The sequence below is a fragment of the Acinonyx jubatus genome, chromosome D1, assembly GCF_027475565.1.
Source record: "Acinonyx jubatus isolate Ajub_Pintada_27869175 chromosome D1, VMU_Ajub_asm_v1.0, whole genome shotgun sequence".
Taxonomy (NCBI): domain Eukaryota; kingdom Metazoa; phylum Chordata; class Mammalia; order Carnivora; family Felidae; genus Acinonyx; species Acinonyx jubatus.
This window is the reverse complement of record NC_069390.1, coordinates 52,213,557-52,235,964: the sequence shown is the minus strand read 5'-3', so window position 1 is coordinate 52,235,964 and position 22,408 is coordinate 52,213,557. Positions and strand designations below refer to the sequence as shown.

The window sequence follows — 22,408 nt, the reverse complement described above, 5'->3', positions numbered from 1 at the left end:
TCCCCTATTTGAAGTTCAATCTAAATTTTGCCTGTTTGGATCTTCTTATGAATGGAATCATACAGTATAAACTCCATTGGATAAGCTTTCTTTCACATAACATTTTTGTTCTTTATTCATATTGTTTTATTTATCAGTGGTTTGTTCTCTTCTATTATTGATTAACATTCCATCGTATGAATATACACAATCTATGTATCCAATCTCCTCTTGAGATATATTTGAAGTGTCTTCAATTTTTTTATGTTATGAATTAAGGTATTACTAGTTTTATGAATAAAGGCATAGACAAGTCTTCTTGTGGTGGACATGTGCTTAATTCTTCTTGAAACTATACATAAAATTTGAATTCCTTTGTTACAGGGTAGATATATATTTCACTTGAAGACAAGTGCTAGATTTTCTCCCAAATTTGTACCATTTTACACACCCACCAACAACATATGAGGATTCAGATTGCTACATACCCTTGCCAACATATGAGTCTGTAAGTCATTGCAATTCTAAGCACTTTAGTGATTTTTAGTGCTATTTCATTGTGATTTTAATGTGCATATTCCTGAACTCATCATGGCAAGAATTTTTTTCATATGCACCTTGGCCACTCATAACTTTACTTCCAAATCCTTCCTTAATTTTAAAATTAGAATGACATGTCAGTTCAAATCATTTGCTCATTTTAAAATTAGATTGTTTTGGGGCGCCTGGGCGGCGCAGTCGGTTGAGCGTCCGACTTCAGCCAGGTCACAATCTCGCGGTCCGTGAGTTCAAGCCCCGCGTCGGGCTCTGGGCTGATGGCTCAGAGCCTGGAGCCTGTTTCCGATTCTGTGTCTCCCTCTCTCTCTGCCCCTCCCCCGTTCATGCTCTGTCTCTCTCTGTCCCAAAAATAAATAAACGTTGAAAAAAAATAAAATAAATAAAATAAAATAAAATAAAATTAGATTGTTTTGTCTTTTTTATTGTTGATTTGTGGGGTTCTGTATAGATTCTGGATACAAGTCCTTTGTCAAATATTTGTTGGGTGAATATTGGACTATTTTCTCTCTGACTTTGGCTTGCATATGGTGTCTTTTTTTTCTTAAATGTTCACTTATTCATTTTAAGATAGAGAGGGAGAGAGAGAGAGAGAGCATGGGAGGGGCAGAGAGAGAGAGAGAGAGGGAAAGTGAGAATCCCAAGCAGGCTCTGTGCTGTCAGTGCAGAGCTCAACGTGGAGCTCCATCTCACAAACTGTGAGATCATGACCTGAACCAAAATCAAGAGTCAGACACTTAACTAACTGTGCCACCCAAGCATCCCACATATGGTGTCTTTTTACTGGTGTCTGTGGTTGAGAAGAACTTTAAATTTTTTTGTAGTTTATCATTTAAAATATTTTGAATTGGAATATAGTTGACATGTAATGTTATATTAGTTTCAGGTATACAGGACCATGATTCAACAATTATATGTGTTACAAAATGTTCACCATGGTAATGTAGTTACCCTCTGCCACCACACAAAGTTATTACAATATTATTGACTATATTCCCTGCATGATTTATCATTTTTTAAAAGTTTATTATTTCTGGTTCCTTTCCAGAAAATCTTTGTTGAAGAAATGATTGAAGAAAACATTTTAGGTATATACATGAACTTTTTTAATACTTCATGAAGTGGATGGTCTGTCAGACAACTGCAAAATTGGGTTGAAAGCAGAAAACTTCTACAGGATAGAGAATGAACAACAAGGGAGAGGCAAATAGAAAATATCCAATTGGCAGGAGTCACATAGTCAGCTTTGTGTGGGGTGAGAAGGCCCAGAGTTGGAGTGGCGTTTGGGGGTTGGCTTAGTGGACATTCTGTGTGTATGGTCAAGTGGAACACTTACAGGAACACAAAAGTTACCTGAGTTCTGTTTGCTGATGTGGCACCCTGGGCACAAGTGGCTCCATCTTGGGCCTAAATGGTTTTTTTTTTTAAACATCTTGAACTACTCAAGACTGTAAAAATGTTCTCCTCTGCTTTCTTGTAAAGGCTTTATATTTGTATTTTTTACATCTAATATCTGGTTTGCTGACTTTCCTTAAAGAGTAATGACTTATTTTGACATGCGGTCACATTGCTTGTGGACCTTTCAATCACATTCTATTCAGAAGAAACATAATATCTGCCTCCAATTTGTCCCATGTTCTGACATTAAGACACTCTGACATTTTATGTTGACCTGATGTAGTTTTCAGAGAAGATGTAAGCAGACCCTCGGTGACTGAGGAAACAGCAGTAGGATGCTGAGAATTTGGCAGGTGATATCACATATACGATGTGCTGGAAGGCAGGGGAAGACTTTTCTGGACACATTAACTCTTTTTCTACTGCATTCCCAGCATCTAAGGACACCATCCTTGTGGGGAAGGGGATCTGAGATGATTGATAGCGGTCATTTTAACAAGGAACACAGGTACTTTGTCTTTAGTGTTTATGAGAAGAAAATGGTAGAAATGAAACTTTCTCACTTTAAACTAATAAAAAATGGGGAAAATAGATTAGAAGTTTGTTTTTAGTCTCTGGGAAAATAAATGTTGCAGGATTGTGATACCTAGATACTAACAACGTTTTTGTGGATCAAGGAAAAAATAAAACAAGGATCATGGGTCAGGGGATTCACAAATCCATAATAATATCCAGAGTTCCAGATCTAGAAAAAGGTAGTAGCCTAGAAAGAGATATAGCTTCTGCAAGATTTTGACAAGTTCTTTCATGTAGCAGACCCAAACTAAGGTCACTACTTGAGACCAAGAATAATGAGAGATAGGGTTCCTGTTCAAAAATGTAAATTAAACACACACACACACACACACACACACACCAAAAAACTGGTATCAAACCACTTCCTAGAATTACATTTCTGGAAAGTGGCTTATCTAGAAATGTAAGGAGATAGAGATACATTCTGCCCCCAAGGAACTGAACCAATCTTCCTTCCATCTCAGTAACTAGATCTGTGATGTTCATGGAATCATCACTGGATCAGGATCAGAAGCCACCACACTAAGCTTTCATTCAAGGCAGAGTGTCTAGGAGAACAGGTTGAGGTAACTGGAAGAATGAGCACAAGGAGGAAATAAAAAAGAAAGAGAAAAGTCAGAGAGAATCTCCCACTCAGAATCATGTTAAAAAACCAGCAGGATCTGTGAATACATACAGACATTATGTATGTGTATTACAATGTAGCCTCAATATGTGAAATATTAATTAAGAAGCAAAGAGAAATGAGCATAACAAAATGAGACATTTAAATCCATCTATTATTGACACTATATCTAGAGATTAAATTAATCAAGAATAGCGAGTGTGACAAACATCATTTACAAACTCTGAAACTTATTCTGCCTACCACAAGGCAGAATAATGGCCGAATAATGGCCACTCAAATGGCATCCCCATTGCAAACCTCTGTGATTATGTTAGGTTAGATGGTAAAGGGGGATTAAGATGACTATCAGATGAAACTAATCAGTACACCTTAAACTAAGGAGATTTTCCTGGAATATCTAGCTGGCTCAAATATAATCACAGAGATTTTTTTTCTTTTTAACATTTATTTATTTTTGAGAGACAGAGAGAGACAGAATGTGAATGGGGGGGGGGCAGAGAGAGGGAGACACAGAATCCGAAGCAGGCTCCAGGCTCTGAGCTGTCAGCACAGAGACTGACGTGGGGCTTGAACTCATGAGCTGTGAGATCATGACCTGAGCTGAAGTCAGATGCTTCACCAACTGAGCCACCCAGGCACCTCGAATTCTGGCATTTTAAGCTGTGGAGTCTGTGGTAATATTTTATAATAGCTATAGAAAACAAATATTCTGCATCCCACAAAAAAAGAATATTTGTATTTTTTAATTGAGGCATAACTGACATACAACATTATATTAGTTTCAGGTGCACAACACAATGATTCAATATTTGTATACTTTCGGGCACCAGGGTGGCTCAGCTGGTTAAGCCTCCAACTCCTTTTTAAAAATTTGTTTTAACATTTATTTATTTTTGATAGACAGCAAGGGAGACAGAGTGCAAGTGGGGGAGAGGCAGAAAGAGAGAGGGAGACACAGATTCTGAAGCAGAGTCCAGACTCTGAGCTGTCAGCACAGAGCCTGACATGGGGATCAAACTCACGAACTGTGAGATCATGACCTGAGCTGAAGTTAGACAACCGACTGGGCCACCGAGGTGCCGCTAGCCTCCAACTCTTGATTTCGACTCAGGTCATGACCTTGTGTTTCATGAGTTCGAGCCCCACGTTGGGCTCTGCGATGATAGCACAAGGCCTACTTGGGATTCTCTTTCTCCCTCTCTCTCTGCCCCTCCCCCACTCTCATTCACTCTCTCTCTCTCTCTCTCTCTCTCAAAATAAATAAACTTAAAAAAATTGTGTATGTTACCAAATGATTCCACAATAAGTCTAGTTAACATCTGTCACCATACGTAGTTACAAAATATTTTTTTTGTTGTGATGAGAACTTTCAAGATCTGCTCTCTCACAACTTTCAAATACATAATACACTATTATTAATTATAGTCACCATACTGTATATTATCTTTCCATGACTTATTTATTTCATAACTGGGAGCTTGTACCTTTTGACTACCTTCACCCATTTTGCCCACCACTCACTCCCCTCTTCTGGTAACCACCAGTCTGTTCTCTGTATTTATGAGCTTGTTTTGTGTTTGTTTTCTTTTTTAAGATTCCACATATAAGTCATATAATATCTGTCTTTCTCTGTCTGACATATTTCACTTAGCATAATGCCCTCAAATTCCATCTCTGTTGTCACAAATGGGAAGATGTCACTGTTTTTTATGGCTGACTAATATTTCACCATATATATCTATATATCTATCTATGTGTATAATCCACATCTATGCCACATTTTCTTTTTCATTCCTCCATGAATGGACACTTAGAATGTTTCCATATCTTGGCTATTGTAAATAATGCTGCAATGAACATGGGCATGCAGATATCTTTTCAAATTAGTTTTTCAAACACATTATTAGTGAAATTAAAAATGACTACATTAATAGAGGAATATGTCATATTTATAATATAAGGATACAATATTATAAACATATCAGGTATTTCTGTATTAATGTACAGATTCAATGTAATTAAAACAAAAACTCTAAGAGAGTGTGTGTGTGCGCGTGTGCGCATGTATTTATAAGTTGAGAAACTGCTTATAAAATATTTGGCAACGCATAGTGCAAATAATGGCTAAGAAATTTTGGGGGGGAAAGTCGAAGGTCTTATATCCCAATATCAAGACTAGAAAACTTTAATTGTATTTATTAATATTGGTGCAAGTTTATATAAATAGACTAATTAAAGAATACCACATATACAGGAACATTCTTAGGCCTCTGAGAATTCTGTCTCAACTTACTGTGTCTAAATTGTCTAAACTGAATCTCCTAGGGATCTAATATCCACCCCTACTAAAATCACCAACTTACATTCCATCTCAAGGGAAGGGAGCTAATATGTTTGACCTCCTCCCTTGTCTGGGGATGAAACAATGGTGGGACCCATAAACCTGAGTTCTATCTCCTGGGAATAGAAGGTAATGCATAAAAAGGTTGTTTTTACCCTTTATGGAACTTCTCCTCTGTTAAAAGTTTACTTGTTTCCTTGTTTTCCTTCCAAACAGATACTTTCTACTATTGTAAAGCAAGAGACAGAAGAGAATTGGTTGAGTTGAAAACCACAGCCAATTAGGGAAGAGAAAAATGCTACACTGGCTCTTTGATCTTTATCAAATAATGTAGCCTTGTGTTGTGTGCAAGTAGGGTCTGTGCCCTGGAGGACAGGACTCCAGGAGGAAGGAGTCCTTCTAATACCAGTGATTCCATAAAGAGACAGCTCCTGGCAGAAAACGATTGATTTTTTGTGCAGACTGACTAACGTGACCAGTAACACAGCGGAGAATCCAGAAGGAAAGAAGAGCTCTTTGGGTAAAAGAAGTGAAGTCAGGAGAGATTCAGGCTGAAGCAGCAAACTGCGGTTTGTATATTTTCTGTTGACCTCCTTTGTGGTTTTAATGATTAGTGGTTTATTTTTCTCCCCTTTAAATGTATCCCCTGTGACCCCGAAGAAGTGTGTTTTTTGTCAAGAGGCAGTGAGTCTGTGTTTCAAGAGACTCAGTTGCAATCTAGCCTAAATTATAGAGACATTTTGAGGCATTCTCAGTCTATCTACTTTTCATACCACAGGAGATGAGGTAGCTGTCCTTTTAGGGATGACTTTTATGAAGATTCTGTCATTACCATTATTTGAATAAGTTCGGTGCCCACAGGCATGTAACCTAAATCAGAGCTGCAGATGAAACTTCAAACACACATTCTTACGGGCTTGGAGGATGAGTCGTGTTTGGGGCAAGGGTGGGGGTGCTGCTTTTGGACAGTGGTAACTGGTTACATTCCTCCCAGCCACGTAGATGTTTTGTCCACTTTGTCCGCTTTGTAGATTTGTTGGAGAGGGTAAGAACTAAACCTCTCCAAAACTGGTTGAAGGAGGGCCTCAGTTGCTCTGGCCTTTCCATGGCTGCACTCCCTGCTTATCACCATTACTGGCACCCTTTTCAAAAGTACTTTATAAACTAGATCATAGAATGGAGTTAAAACTAAAATGCAAAAGGCACCTCCAAAGGCCGACTCTATTCAGCGCAAAGCTAGCAATTCCCATAGACAGGTCCACGAACCTGTAGACCAGAAATGAAAACTTTAGGGCAGCAGTGCTCTTAATTTTATCTCTAGGAGGTGAGAATCTGCTCAGCTTGACTTTGCCCAAGCCAATCACACTGGCTGGTATCTGTCACAGAGGCACTGTCAGATTCACTAATAGGTAGAGTGGTCTCCCCTACTAAGTTAGGGAGCAGAGATCCTCCAAGGTTTAGGGCATCGCCCCTGAAGCCATAAATCATCCTCTGACCTCACTGCCCTTTGCCTGAGTTGGGGGAATGCTGCTTACCTGTCCCTGGGCATTTTCTGGTAGATGCATTCTCTTATTTTCACATCCCAGGAAGCATCCCTCCTAATCGGAACCATATTTCAATCCCTGTGCAACAAATCTCCTGTACTACCCACAGCCCTGGAACTTGTCCTTTCTTTTTTCCTTATTTTTTCATTATTTTTCTACTGCTTTATTGAAATTCTTCAGTTTATTTTTTATCAAAACCATTGTTGGAAACATAATATTTGCTCTACAAAAGCCTATTACTCACAGCTCATCCCATTTCATAATTTTAATATTTCCTACTTCTCTCTCTCCCCTGCCTTCCCTCTCCCTTACATACACAAGCCTTCTTCTCCTCATATACATATACTATGCTTTCTTTTTTCCATTTGAACCTGTGCCTATCCCATATAATCTACAGTGAGAAAGAGTCAGCATATGATATTGCTGACCCAGAAAAATAACCGTTCTTTAAGGTTTATTAATAAATGTATAAGGAAATGAATGGGGCCAATGGCAAAGAAAGGTGCAATAACAAGTCAATTCTACAGGTGCCAACATCCAGGGAACAGAGGTGCTTCTCAAGCAGGAACACTGAATGTGACAGTTGCAATCCCCGACCATGGTCAGTAGCAGAGTAGAAGTGTCTTTCACAGCCCCTTATGATAGCTGATTTCTCCTCAGGGTTCAGAAGCCAGTGGATCCTAGACTAAAGGGACCATGCATAATTTGAGCTGCTACAATCCCAGTTCCTTTCTCCTTGTGGGAATACCTGGCCTGGACAAGTTCCACATCTGGATTGGGATTCCCTTTTGTGTCATCTATGTTTTGGCTATTGTGGGAAACTTCATCCTCCTCTACCTCATTGCAACTGAGCACAGCCTCCATGAGCCCATGTTTTTCTTCCTAGCTATGCTGGCTACCACAGACCTCATCCTGTCCACTGCCACAGTGTCCAAACTGCTCAGTAACCTCTGGCTGGGCTTCCAGGAAATAACCTTCTCTGGCTGTCTCACCCAGATGTTCTTCCTCCACTTCAGCTTTGTAGTGGACTCAGCCATCCTGTTGGCCATGGCGTTCGATCGCTATGTGGCCATCTGCTTCCCTTTGAGGTACACCACCATCCTGACTCGGCAGGTGATCATCAAGCTGATGGTGAGCATTGTTGTGAGGAGCTTCTCTGTCATCTTGCCAGATGTTTTTCTGCTGAAACGGTTACCCTTCTGCGGGACACACATCATACCGCACACATACTGTGAGCACATAGGTGTTGCTCGGCTTTCCTCTGCTGACATCTCCATCAACATCTGGTATGGATTTTCTGTCCCTCTCATGACTGTCATCTCAGATGTGATCTTTATTGCTGTTTCCTATACCTTCATCCTCCATGCTGTCTTTCACCTCTCATCCCAGGGTGCCCGCCAAAAGGCCCTCAGCACCTGTGGTTCCCATGTCAGTGTCATCCTCATGTTTTACACACCTGCCTTCTTCTCCATCCTTGCACATCGCTTTGGGCACAGTGTCCCTCGAAATGTGCTCATCTTATTTGCCAACTTCTATGTGGCCATCCCCCCTGCCCTAAATCCTGTGGTCTATGGAGTGAAGACCAAGCAGATCCAGGACAAATTTGTTCTCGTCTTTTCTTTGAAGAGGACACACGGAATGGGGAGGGCCACTGATGGAGAAAGTTAGGTAAATTAATTAGATGAGATTTTGCATAACATAGGAGCTATAAAAATAAAGCTGTAACTCCAAGCTTGAAATTTTAGAGTTCCAGCCATGTGCAAAGTAGGGACAGGTGGGGGAAAAGGAGAAAGAAAACCTTCTAGACTTCCAGAAAATCAAGGGTTTTCTTGGTTCAGTTTTCTCACCACTTGTATGAAGAAGGTGATGATTGGTACAGAAGAGCATTAATACTAAGGTTTACCTCTTTCCTATTGCTAATTTTGAGATATTTGAAGGCTACTTATTTCCTAATATACAACTCACCCCTTTGCTTCTGAGTTCCTGAGTTAAAGGCAAAGGCTCCTGTCTTCCCTCTTTAAGTAGCTATCAAGTCTGTCTACTACAACTACTGAGCTTGATGCTTTGCAGTTCAGTCCTGAGTCTGTACATGAGTAATCCCTCCTCCCGTGTCCTGTACTTGCTTTACTTTTTCCCCTACCCATCTCAAATTACATGGAGCTTGTTTTCTTTTGTATCTGTTTTCTTCAGTTGCACGCTCCAAGAAAATTTTCACTACCTCATATTTTACAAATATTAATTAATTTAATTAAAAACAGTTATGGTTCAGTGGATTAAGTATCCAACTCTTGATTTCGGCTCAGGTCATGATCTCACAATTTGTGATTTTGAGCCCCACATCGGGCTCTGGGCTGACAGTGTGGAGCCTGCCTGGGATTCTCTGTCTCTCCCACTCTCTCTGCCCTTCCCCTGCTTGGTTTCTCTATCAAAAATAAACAACAAAAAAATAAAAATATTAACAATATTTTTTAATAAAAAAATAATTATGAGAGGGTAATCTTAGTTCATTTATTTCACAGATGAGGAAATGGAGACATACAAAGATTACAGAAAGACAATCAGTAGACTTAGGATCCAAACCCAGGTCTGCCTGATTCAGAATTTTCTGTCCAATTGCTTCCTGGGTACTACTAACTTGAATGGCTTACAAACTCCTCAGACTTAATTTCTTCAAAACTGACCTGGAAGCTCACTAACTTCCTTCATGAAAAGTGCCCTTCCTTTTTGGTCTTCTTTTACAGTGAATGGCACTACCCCCAACATGAGTTCCCAAGCCAGAAATCTGTGGCTTGTCCTTGATTTGTCTTACATCACCATCCAACAAAATTAATTCAATACTTGGGTGAAATGTTTGATTTGAAGGTGCTTATAAGCCATACCTGTAGATATATACATGACATTCTAACCTTTACCCTGACCATTGAACTCACCTGGGCCCCTTTCTATTATTCGTCCCTCTGAGAGTATTTCAAAGTCATCTTTTTATAGGAGCTCCATTCAATCCACTCTCTCTGTTAAAGCTAGAGTGATCATTTTACAATTCATATGATACTGTCACTTTGTACCTTGAATCTCTTCAATAATTCCATTGCCTTCAAGATCATGCATAATATTGTTCTCGGTATCAATGCAAGGAATGGAAGAATTTAATAAAAAGAGCAATCTTGCATGAAGCTCAAAGCCTTTCATGTAATTTACATTCATTTACACTTCATTTATTTTTATTTTGCTTAATTTGCACATCCCTGACTCTTTGAGCAAGTAATTTCAGAAGCAATGTTCTTTTTGTGTGTGTCATACTCAATGTCCTATTATTTAAAACAACAACAACAACAACAAAAATAACAACAACAACAACAACAGCACAGGGTGCGTGGTGGCTCAGTCAGCTAAGCATCTGATTTCATTTCAGCTCAGGTCATGATTTCACAGTTCATGAGATTGAGCCCCATGTCAGGCTCCATGCTGACAGTGCAGAGCCTGCTTGGTATTCTCTCTCTCCATCTCTCTCTTCCCCTCCCCTACTCTTTCCCTTTCTCTCTCTCTCTCAAAACAAATAAATAAATATTTAAAAAATAAAACAACAACAACAACTTGGTGTGAGTAGAGTGTGTATTGAGTGGAGTTGGGTAGGATTCATCTATGTTCCTCTTAAGAAACTGTCCCAGGATAAAAACACTCATTTCCTAAAATCTTCACTGAAAGAGAAGCCATAAATTTAATCAAGATGAGCATTTTAAATTACTTGGGAGTAAGAAGTAAAGAGTAAAATTGGCATAATGAGATAAGATCCTCTGTGTGTGTGTGTGTGTGTGTGTGTGTGTGTGTGTCTATGTGTATGTGTGTCTGTGTGTGTGTGTGTTGACATTTTCTTTGCTGTCTGTAGTGCCCTTAGGCAGCTCAGAAGATACCCAGACGGGGCTACTTTATCCATGCCACAGTTACAAACCATCATACTTATTTGCTCTTTAATTTATCTATCCACACCTACATTATGAGCTCCTTGAAGGCTGAAACTTAGTCCTAAGCATCTTCTTATGCCCTTTGGTATGAAAGTATGTGATATAACATGTGTTCTCAATGTTTCATGCACCTTCAAACTTCATCAGAAACCCCTTCCTTTTTGCCATTATCCCTAACGTTTCCTTTCTTCCCTATTCAGTTTAGATTCCATAGTATATAATTGCAGTCATTGTCTTGTTAACCCTAAACTCAACTTGTTCTAAAGTCAACTGTCCTCCTTACATATTCAGTTGAAAAAAAAAGGAATCTTAATGAATCTTAGTGAAGTTAGCTCTGTATGTTGGGGCAGCTGGATAAAACGACTGTGCAAGATATACTGATATTACTGTTAATATATTAAGACGGTACATCACCATACTTGCCAGCTTTCAGCTTCTCAAATGCATCAGATTTCTCCTTTTCTCTTCTACCTGTGCTTTCTCTTTATTTATTTATTTTTGTTTGGCAATTCCTATTTAGGCTTCAACTACAAATCCCCTCAGATAATATTAGATTAGTACCTCTTATATACATTCTCACTGCACAAGGTACTTTTTATTTCAAAACTTACCACAACTTTAATAAGATGATTGCTTGTATACTTAGTTGTTTAATATCTATTCCCCCATTATGTGTCATCAAGGACCAGGTTCACGCCTGCCTGCCTTGTTTACCATTGCATTCCTATCATTTACAATCTCTTAGGTTGTAACAGGCATGCAATAAGCATTTGCTGAATGAAGGAGTTGAAATGTATAAGTTTTAATTAATGAATGAAATCCATTTGCTTAGAGGGAGTCTACCTGGATTTATAACTCTAAATAATCAAAGAAAAATTATGGAGAGTCATGGAAAAAAAATTTTTCCACAGAAAGGTGATAGTTGTTTCCCCACTTATATCTCAGAGCTCCTCTTTAAATTGAGCATTTCCAAGTTATCATTCCCTTACTATAGATGCAGAAACTCATTTCTAGAACAGTTAAAGTAGTTTGTTACAGCACAAGGGAGGGATGAGTGGAATAAGCGATAAATTCCAGATTTTTAGCCATAAGACATTGAAAGTAAACTTCCTTCTTGATCTGATGGGCAGTTGTACACAGGGTTCTATTGGAAGGCTGAGACCATACCCTGGCTGGATAGCTATGATTTTCAGATTTGTGTGTGCTTTGTGTTAGAGGTTTGCTCTAGACAAATAGATTAGTAGCCTATAGTTTAAAATTGACTGAACACAAAATTAGTAATGATTCTTCACTGAGGGAAGATGGACAGAATTGCCAAGCAAGAGTGAACATTGAAGTAAGTATCTAAAAAGAGAGGCCTCTTCACATCTGGAGAGATGCAGTCCCAGTGAGAAATAGCTTCAGGGTTTTGTTATATAAGGCTAGAAGTAGATGCATTTCAGACATTTATGGATTTTCCACTATGAAATACTCTCTGCTAGGGATTCACAAGAAAATGAAACAGTCCTTGCACCAGAAGTCTTAGGAGTTCTATACTGAGCCAACACATGGTAGATATGACTCTTTATCAAATTACTGATCAAATTAGATAAAGACCCTGGTGAGGCTCAGGTGTGCTGCTATCATGGATTCCAGAATTTCCAAGCCAACACTAATATGAACAAAGGTGTAAGTTCCTAAGCTGGGAAAGTGTTAATTTGGTCGAACCTTTGCTCATGGCCTAGACTGACTTGGGGCCTTCAGACCTGAGGCTTATAGGTCCCCTGGGTTCAGAGGGCCTCTGTTCTTGTCTCAAATCCCCAGAGACATAAGAGACGTACATTTGCACTCCACTCCTCTGGGCTCTGTGTTGGTTCTTCCCTACTGTGAGCATGATCTTATGTCTATCCTTACTGCCCCGGGAACTGCTTCTTTTGTTCTTTGGTCTGATTTTTACCTGCTGTGTTTCTGCACTCTCTGATCATCACCTTGCCTTTGCAAAGTAGTTCCGGGACCTGGATCTACAAGGTATAAGCCGGTGGTGAAGAAAGCAGAACTATTAGGGAGTAATATCAGGGAGCAGAGCCAATGAGAATAGGAGCTGGTGAAGAGGAGAGGAAGAGTGGGGAAAGACAGGGCTCTGAGGAAGAGGAATAGACAAGATTACAATTCTGCATATAGATTATAAAGATGACACTCATGCTAAGAGAATGGTATAATAGACAGGTGTCTATTAGGAGCTTAATTCTGAGCCCCTCTCACTGTTTTTCCTCAAATGTTTCTGGGTTTTTCTGGTCAAAATTTATAATGCTACAGATGTAGGTGCGCCTGGGTGTCTCAGTCGGTTGAGCGTCCAACTTCAGCTCTGGTCATGATTTCACGGTCCGTGAGTTTGAGCCCCGCGTCGGGCTCTGTGCTGACAGCTCAGAGCCTGGAGTCTGCTTCAGATTCTGTGTCTCCCTCTCCCTCTGCCCCTCCTCCGTTCATGCTCTATCTCTGCCTCAAAAAATAAACATTAAAAAAAAAGAATTAAAAAAATATAGTGCTACAGATGTAAAAATAAATAAATAAATAAAAGAGAATGAGTGGTCATGATACATTTAGAACTGACCATTTCAGGCTGGGGCCAGACATATGGAGATTGAAATTCCATATGCCACCTCAGAGATTATTAGGTTATATGTGTAAGCATGACTTTGTATTTGTGAGTGCATTTATGAATGCACTGAATGTCCTGTTCTTTTAGGATGATAGGGGCAAAATCCACCCACCCTACACACCACAGAGAGACACAAATACAAAATAAAGTTGAACAGCTGCTTTCTGGAATGGGTCTCAAAAGAATCCTTTTGTGACCCATGGACCAACCATGGATAGTCCTCTCCCTAAAATGGGGCAGAAGAAAGATATTCACATAGACACACTTAGCATAAAAAAAAGAAATAAAGGCAAGGTATGGATTATAATACTCCATGATCAAGGTATTGCTGAAGGACCTGTCCTGTGTTTAGTTTAGTGCTGGAGGAGACAGAGAACATAGAGATATAGCCTATATTCCTAGCCTTAGGAGAGAGGAGAAAAATGCTCAGCAGTCAGTCAGAGACCAGAAACTAAGGTGGGAATAGAATGCTTGCTAAATGCAAAATCCTATTCAGGAAACTGTAATCAAAGAGACTGTGATCAAAGAGTACTAATAGATTAAAGAGAATGTACAGTTAGTAACACCAGGGAGGTTTCAAGAATGGAAATGTAAAGCCACAGACCTCTTTTTATGTATCTAGAACTTTTTATGTATCTAGAACTTTCCTCTAGGTGAGGAAAGTGCTACTAATTTCCCACATTTAGCTGCGTCCTTCCTTCCAGACCATCTTTCAGTAGTGAGCGGTGACTGTGAATCCCCTAGGCTTGTTTGGTGGGAGTCTTCCTCTCACCAAAGTATTTAAATATGGAAGTATTTAATATGGAAAGCAAGTTTTCATGCTTTTCCAGATCTTTAATTTTCCAGAGTTTAAGTGGAGGGACCTACATTATATTATTACGGTAGGCTTTGAGGATATAAACTTGAGAGAGAGGTGGGAGAATGGCAGGGTGTTCACAACACTATTTGGATGATCCAGTTCATTAGTGTCAAGTCCAATGGGCCTCTGCCACTCATTTATTCAACAAGAACTTGTTGAAGATTCTGTGGCAGACACTGTTCTAGGGATAGAACAGTGAAATAAGCAGACATGATATCTATCCTCTTCAAGTTTACCATTTGTCCAGTGAGAAAGCTAAGTAAAATAAGAAGAAGAGTGTGGGAAATGCTCTGAATGGCTACTGTGGAGTGCCAGCAGTGTACCTGGGAACATTACCTAATTTGGATATTGTTCAGGGAAAGTTAGCTAGAGAAAGAGAGAAATGGACCAAGCTAACAAAACTTCCAAGAACAAATGTAGGTGGAAAAGAAATCAGACAAGAGTATTCCCCAAAGCTGAAGTTTAAATTCGGGGGTGACACATTCCATGGACTAAAGGTATCTCACTTTTGACATGGGAAAGAGCTTTATGGCCCTATGTGGAGCTTGAACCCATGATCCTGGGTTCATGACCTGAGCCGAAATCAAGAGTCAGATGCTTAACCAACTCAGCCACCCAGGTGCCGCTATGTATTTTTTACTTTTTAAAAAAATATTCTGAAGTTTTGTTACCCATTAATTATATTACCAGCTGATCTTCTCTGTATCTTTCCAACTTCAGTATGTGTGCTAAGGAAGCCAGCAGTATTTTGGTGTCTTTTGATTCCTATACACAGGGCTCTACCTCATTCTTTTTAGAAGTTATATACAGTAAATGTTAAAATCATTCCCACGTTAAAAATTAAAATGGTGCCAGCTTTTCAATTTTTATTTTTTGATATTTTAATTTCACTCAAATTTTGTAAATGCTGCTGCTGTGAATATCGTTAGGCCACTTATTTATTTATATAACTGTATCTGTGGAAGCATTCATATATTTTGAACTTTTGGGACAATGAATATGTGCACTTTATGTTTTGATTCATATTGGCAAATTAGTATCTAAGAATGTTACACAGTAAACCCTTCTAAAAGAGTTATAACAGCTCTTATTTCCTCAGACCCTTCACAGAATTGGCTGTTATCACTCATACCATCAATCTTTTTAAGTCTTTATTAATGGTAAATAATATACCTCATCACTCATGTTTTATATTGAGCTTAATTACTTATGAGACTGAAAATCTTCTACATATTTATTAAACATTAGAGTTTCTTCTCATGTGACTTGATTATTCATATCCATTGCCACTTTTTCCACTTGATTAAAGGGCTTTGCTTTAGTGACTCTAAGAATGCTTTAAATAAATGTATTAAATGGAATTATATATTTTTCATTTGAATTAGTGCATTTGTCATGGAATTTTTTGCCTCCTGTTTAATTATTATTTCTCTGTAATAGTTTGTCCTTCCAGTTTCCAATATGGTAGGGGATGTGGGATGTAGGCAAGGTGGCTTATACATAATTTTGTGGCAGTGAATAGGGAACTGAAATCTTAGCTCCTGAAACCTAGCTCAGTCTTGTCTATGCATTAGCCTCTGCTGTAACTGAATCTATTTTTAAAGAAATGAACTGCACTTAGATTTGAGTACTGAATATATTTACTGCTGCTGACTGCCGGACTTGCTATTTCTTCCTATCTGGAATTGCAGTCTTTCCATCTTTTTTCCCCCTCTCCAGTTGGGATAGACTCTACATCACATGTACCTTTAATTGCTCAAGGAAAACTGGTACATTTGAGTTAGAATGCAGAGGTCTTGCTGACAGATGACGGCACATGGGATGGAACAGCCAATACAAGGGTAGCAATAAGTGGATGTAATACAGAGATACTTAGGGAACAAACCTGTAACATGATACTTGTTTGGAAGATGAATAAGATGATTGTGTGTAAGAGGATATGATTAAGATAATTTCAAGGCTTCTAGATTGAGAAACTGTGTTATACTATCATTTGCTAAATTGGAAAACATTATAGGAGAAACAGATTTGAACATGCTGAGTTGGATGAGCATGGGATTTCTAACATGGCAGACATTGGGTAACTAATTCCAAAGCTAAGGAGAGAGGATTGTCTTCAAAATTAAAAAATTCAGAATCTTCAACATAGGAGTCACAAAGTCATGGCATTTGGGGTTATCAGCCAGGTGGACCTAGAAAGCAGCAGACATATATAGAGCACTACAGAATGCTAACTACTTAAGACCAGGTAGAAAGAAAAATGAGTGAATACTGAAGTTGGAGAAAAGATTTGTATATCATGTCACAAACAGAAGAGTTTTGGAAGAAAGGCCCAGCTGTTTCAATTAAGTCTCACAAGAATGAGTCATTGTATAGATTAGACAGGGGCATGAATGCTATGGCATAACTCTACCGGGAGACTGGGCTCCCTCTGCTGGGATGTCTTCTGTGAAGGTTCAGAGCAGGGTTCCATTCTTTCCTTGAGACCAATGTGACAAAGAGACAATACCTCTGTCTTATTGGAGAATACCTTTTCTTGGAAACTTTCCCAACCTGGTAATATCTGAAGGCAGAGTAAACCACTTAAACCTTAGATTCTAGGGAAGAATATTCTTTGTCTCCTCTTTATGTTGGTGAACTTTGCTACAATATTGATGAGAATGAGGGCAGATACTCCACTGCAGAGAAAGAGCAAAAAAGAAAAGAGACTGAATGGTCTATTTTGGTGTTGGACATTGGGCTTGCCTTTGTTTAGCCCCTGGGGACCCTACAGTTATTATTCCAGTTCACTAGGGTGGGAACTTCACATTGAACTTTGTTGCAAATTTCTAACTAGTCATTGTTTCTCTGCCTAATAGTGTTTTGTGTACATATTTTCCTAGAAACCTTCCTGGGTTCCTGTAAGTAGGCAGGACTAAAATTGTATGACTGGAGTTATGTGACTTGTGTCTCTGTGAAAAAATTATTTTGATCCCACTTATATTATGACTTAAAATTGTAACTGAAAGTTTGGCAAGTATTTTTAGTCAAGAGAAGAGGCAAAGGATAGCTTATCCCTTTTCAGAGCTGAAAGTGAGGGGATAATATTGAAGAAGACTCAGAGGTGGATGTCTGTAGATCATCGTAACAATCAGCCACAAAATTTTTATTTTCAGTCTATGAGACACATCCAGTCCAAGACCATAATGACCACATTCAACTTGAGCAGCTTCAATTCAGGCCCTTTCATCCTACTGGGAATCCCAGGGCTGGAGGAGTTCCATGTCTGGATCGGGATTCCTTTTTTCATTATCTACCTTGTGGCCCTTGCAGGCAACAGCGTCCTTCTCTACCTTATTTCCATGGAACTCAGCCTTCATCAGCCCATGTTCTTTTTCCTCTCCATGCTGGCTGCTACAGATCTCATCCTATCTAATACATGTGTACCCAAAACATTCAGCATCTTCTGGCTAGGTCCTCAGGAAATCACCTTTTCTGGATGCCTTACTCAAATGTTCTTTCTCCACTATAGCTTTGCCATGGATTCTGCCATCCTGTTAGCCATGGCATTTGATCGCTATGTTGCTGTTTGCTTCCCCCTAAGATATACCACTATTCTTACCCGTCAGATTATTACTAAAATTGTAATGGCTATTGTTAGCAGGAGCTTTTGCATCATCTTCCCATGTGTGTTCCTATTAAAACGACTACCTTTCTGCCGAACACTCATCATCCCCCACACGTACTGTGAGCACATAGGCATAGCCCAGCTTGCCTGTGCGGACATCTCCATCAACATCTGGTATGGCTTTGCTGTGCCTGTAATGACTATTACATCAGACCTGATCCTCATTGGCATCTCCTACACTCTCATCCTTCGTGCCATCTTTAATCTTCCATCCCGAGATGCCCGCCAGAAAGCCCTCAACACGTGTGGTTCCCATGTTTGTGTCATTCTTATATTCTACACACCAGCAATGTTCTCTGTCCTCACCCACCGTTTTGGTCACAATATTCCTCACTCCTTCCACATACTGACTGCCAACCTCTACGTGGCCATCCCTCCTGCACTCAATCCAATCATCTATGGGGTGAAGACCAAGCAGATTCGGGAAAAAATCATCCTACCCTTCTTCCCTAAAGGGAACTATTGACATGAGACTGAGAGCTTGGGAAAGGAAACAGGTAACCATATTTATTTTGGAATGCATTTTATTTTTTTACAGCTAAAATATCTACAATGGTGATTTAAATACATATGAAATCTTAAAAGTCTTCCATGTGTTATAGGAATCAATAAGACAAAGTAAGGAGGTAGATATCAAGAAAGACAAAAAAAGTTGAAGAAGATATGTCTTCCTGAGACAATAGATCAGAGGGTAATTTCTGTCTTATTTTGAGATAGATTTCCAAGACTTATGGGATAAGATACTGATCATATATAATGTGGATAGATATTATTCTTAATAAAAAGGTTAAAAGAGATGACTAAGGGTCTAATAATTTAAGATACCTCTGTTGGATATTTTCCAGATGACAGTTGGCAAAGCTAACAGCAAATGATTACCTTCCTTTAAGAATCACCAAGGAAAATTAGTCATCTACAAACAGGGTTCTCAAACATTAGTGAGTATCAGAATCACCTAGGCAATTTGGTAAAAATGCGAAGTCCCAGGCTCTATCCTACTTTAATGGGACTCAGTGTTCTTTAACAGTTCTCTAAGTGATTCTGAGACCTAAGAAATCTTGGATCCTTCCAAATCAGAAAAGTCCTGCTCCTTTGAAAAACCCATAGACTTGATTCTTATAGTAATTTCCTGGCTTGGAAGTAACATAGCTCTCTTTTATACTCCCCATAACTTCTTCTTGCTCAGGTATTATTGATCCACTTTAAAATTCCACAACTCTAAGTCTCATATCTTCAAAAAATATTATCAATTATCTCTACTTATTATAGTCTTTTAAGGAGTTCACTTCTGGCACAAAGAATTTTTGTGATGATTATTGGTGATCTTAATGAACACAGAGATGACCCATTTATAACTTGGTGTGATAGGTTTATTCTCTAAAGATAGCCACAATACTATATTCCATCTCCCATGCTTTTCTGCAGTGTGAACTTGCAATTCCCACATTATAGTTGGAGTTTAATTCTATTTCTCTTGAATTGGTGCTAAACATAGGGATTCCTTAATCAACGGAATTCAAGGTAAGTGATATTGTGAGGTTTCTGAGGTTAGGCCACAAAAATCTTTGCAGTTTCCACCTGGGTCTCTTGAAATGCTTTATCTAGGTATGCTCCTTCTTCAAGCTGAAACACTGAGCTACGAGTATCCCAAGCAAATGGAGAAGCCATGTCTAAATATTCTGGTGCACAGCCCCAGTTGAGATCCCAGCTGAGTCAGCAGCAACTACCAGTCATGTTAGTAAGCCATCTTAAACATCCAGTCTAGTTGAGACTTTAGGTATTTGTAGGCTCAACTAACATCTCTCTATAATGTATAAGAGACTCAAGAGAGAACTACTCAACTGATTGAAGCCAAGTCATAGAACCACAAGAAGTAATAATTTGCTGTTTTAAGCTAATAAACTTGGGGATGGTTAGTTATGCAGCAATAGATAAATGATGCAGAAATTGGTAACAGGAAGTGGGGTCTTTCTTGATGTAGCAAAAACCTAAAACATGTAGCATTAGTTTTGGAACAGGCAGCACATAGAAGCTGCAAGTGCCTTGAAGGAACTGTTAATGGAGGCCTGAAAGACAGTGAGAGAATTATTATTGGGGGCTGGAGAAAAAGGTATAAGTGCTATGCAGCTGTAGAGTTCAGAGATACCATAACTTAGAAAGTAGAAAATATACCTAAATAACTGATGTGTTTGGCCAAGGATATTTTTTAAGCAGAACACTGAAAATATCAACATTATTTTTATGCCACATATTTTTATGCCACATAAGGTACAGAGAGATATAAGCTAAAATGAAATTATTCAGTGTTCAAGCATAACTTAGAGTAAATACGAAGGAATCATGGCTGGCTGAATTCAAATAAAAAAGAAATTTCCTTCCAGCCTCTCCAAATTACAAAAGACTCTCAAAGGAAAAAAAAATGTCCTTAGGGTGTAATATTATCTCTAGGATGAGACTATAAAATCTTTTGCTAAGAGTAAGAAATACTTAAGGGTATGTGTAATTAATCTTTTCAATTAGGCAAAGAATCTTCTAGGAATCTCAAGGATATTTCCCCAGAGAATCATTAACTCTCAAGCAAAATCAGACAGAGAGCAATCTGGAAGATATTTGTGGGTATGATTTTTGTCTAATGGAGTAAACCCTAAAAGATTCACAGAGAACCATATTTTTTTTTATTTTAAAGAGAGAGAGAGAGAGAGCACCAACAGGGGAGAGAGGCAAAGGGAGAGAGAGAGGGGGAGAGAGAGAGAGAGAGAGAGAGAGAGAGAAAGGGAGAATCCTAAGCAGACTCCACACTCAGCACAGAGCCTCATGTGGGGCTTGCTCCCACAACCCTGGGACCATGACCTGAGCCAAAATCAACAGCCAGAAGATCAACCAACTGATTCACCAGGTGTCCCAAGAACCACAATTCCACAATTTTTAAGAGAAATGAACAGATGTAAGCACCATCAGCTTGGACTAAAAGGGACAGAGTTAGTGCAAAATGAAAAGAGGCCTTTAGGTGTCCAAGTTTATTAGGCAGGAAACAGATGAAGAAAAGAACTCAGATGTAAACACAGGTTACTACTCAATAAAAAGCAAAGATGACACAGAATGCAGAAACAATTGCTTAGAGGTTAGACAAAAGCCATGGAGAATTATTCCCAGGGAGAAGGATCTTATCCTTATTAAGAAACTGGTTATACTAATCTCTGGCTGGATTTTAGAAACTATAATGGCCTAGTGACTGTATTATGACTCTCCCAATATTTTGCATATGAGTATCTATTACAGTTACCCATCTCTGTATCACCATAGTGTGTTGGCTGTATAAATAGATTTCCTTCTCATTTCTTCACACAACTTCAGATTGAAAGGAACTGCATTCAAGGATCTATATACAAGGAACTGAACCGAAGGAGCTCTATTCACATTATGTCCTGATTTAGAGGCTGAGATCCTAGACTTTGAACTAGGGAAGAGGTGAATGTATTTTGTTTTTGTTTTGTTTTGTTTTGTGAATGTATTTGGTATGTAAAGGGAGATCTGTGATATTATGGCCTAGGGTGCATTAGTGCAGGTTTTATTTTCCAAAGATGACCAAAACAACATCTTTATATACAAAACAATATCATTTACTTTTCTGCTGTATGATCTTGCCAGTCTTCCAAGAGGTGTAGTGTAATTCCACTCCCCTCTTATCTGGGGTGGCCGTAGTGACTTCCCTGAAAAAATAATGTAATGGACGTGACATTTCAGGATATCCAAGTCTAGATTATAAGAACCCTTAACTCTTCCTCATTGGTGTCTTTAGATAGATATTTTCATTTTTGGACACTCTCCGTAGAACACAGCCACAGTACTGTGAGAATCCCAGACCACATGGAGAGCTCATGTGGTTAACAGCCTAGCTGAACTACTAGTTAATAGCCAGAATCAATTTTGTCACTTTTTATGAAACTTAGAGATAACCCCATCCAAAATCTTTTATTTTACTTTATTTTAAAAAATTTTTTTAACGTTTATTTATTTTTGAGACAGAGAGAGACAGAGCATGAACAGGGGAGGGTCAGAGAAAGGGAGACACAGAATCCGAAACAGGCTCCAGGCTCTGAGCTGTCAGCACAGAGCCCGACGCGGGGCTCAAACTCACGGACCGTGAGATCATGACCTGAGCCAAAGTCGGCCGCTTAACCGACTGAGCCACCCAGGCGCCCCAACCCCATCCAAAATCTTATGGCAGCCATGAGAGAAAGAGAAAGAAAGAGAGACCTCA

General features: G+C 39.0%; 2 protein-coding genes across 3 annotated transcripts; both read left to right on the top strand.

Annotated features, from left to right (window-relative positions):
• The first annotated feature begins 986 nt into the window (after positions 1 to 986).
• On the top strand, positions 987 to 15,807 carry LOC106977783 (olfactory receptor 52H1-like). Of its 2 annotated transcripts, XM_053203594.1 has the most exons (2): positions 987 to 6,046; positions 7,908 to 15,807. In XM_053203594.1, the coding sequence occupies exon 2, from the start codon at positions 7,910 to 7,912 to the stop codon at positions 8,687 to 8,689; it is 780 nt and encodes a 259-aa protein (XP_053059569.1). In that variant the 5' UTR covers positions 987 to 6,046; positions 7,908 to 7,909; the 3' UTR covers positions 8,690 to 15,807. The 2 variants fall into 2 exon arrangements, with proteins under 2 accessions (XP_053059569.1, XP_053059568.1); XM_053203593.1 differs by lacking the exon at positions 987 to 6,046 and having other exon boundaries at positions 6,536 to 15,807.
• Positions 15,807 to 20,864, top strand: LOC106977804 (olfactory receptor 52H1-like). The gene has a single exon (XM_053203592.1). The coding sequence runs from the start codon at positions 17,588 to 17,590 to the stop codon at positions 18,611 to 18,613; it is 1,026 nt and encodes a 341-aa protein (XP_053059567.1). The 5' UTR covers positions 15,807 to 17,587; the 3' UTR covers positions 18,614 to 20,864.
• The last annotated feature ends 1,544 nt before the right edge of the window (positions 20,865 to 22,408 follow it).

Coding starts and splice junctions, on each gene's coding strand:
- LOC106977783 (XM_053203593.1), top strand. CDS start 7,718: ATGCATAATTTGAGCTGCTACAATCCCAGTTCCTTTCTCCTTGTGGGA.
- LOC106977804 (XM_053203592.1), top strand. CDS start 17,588: ATGTCTGTAGATCATCGTAACAATCAGCCACAAAATTTTTATTTTCAG.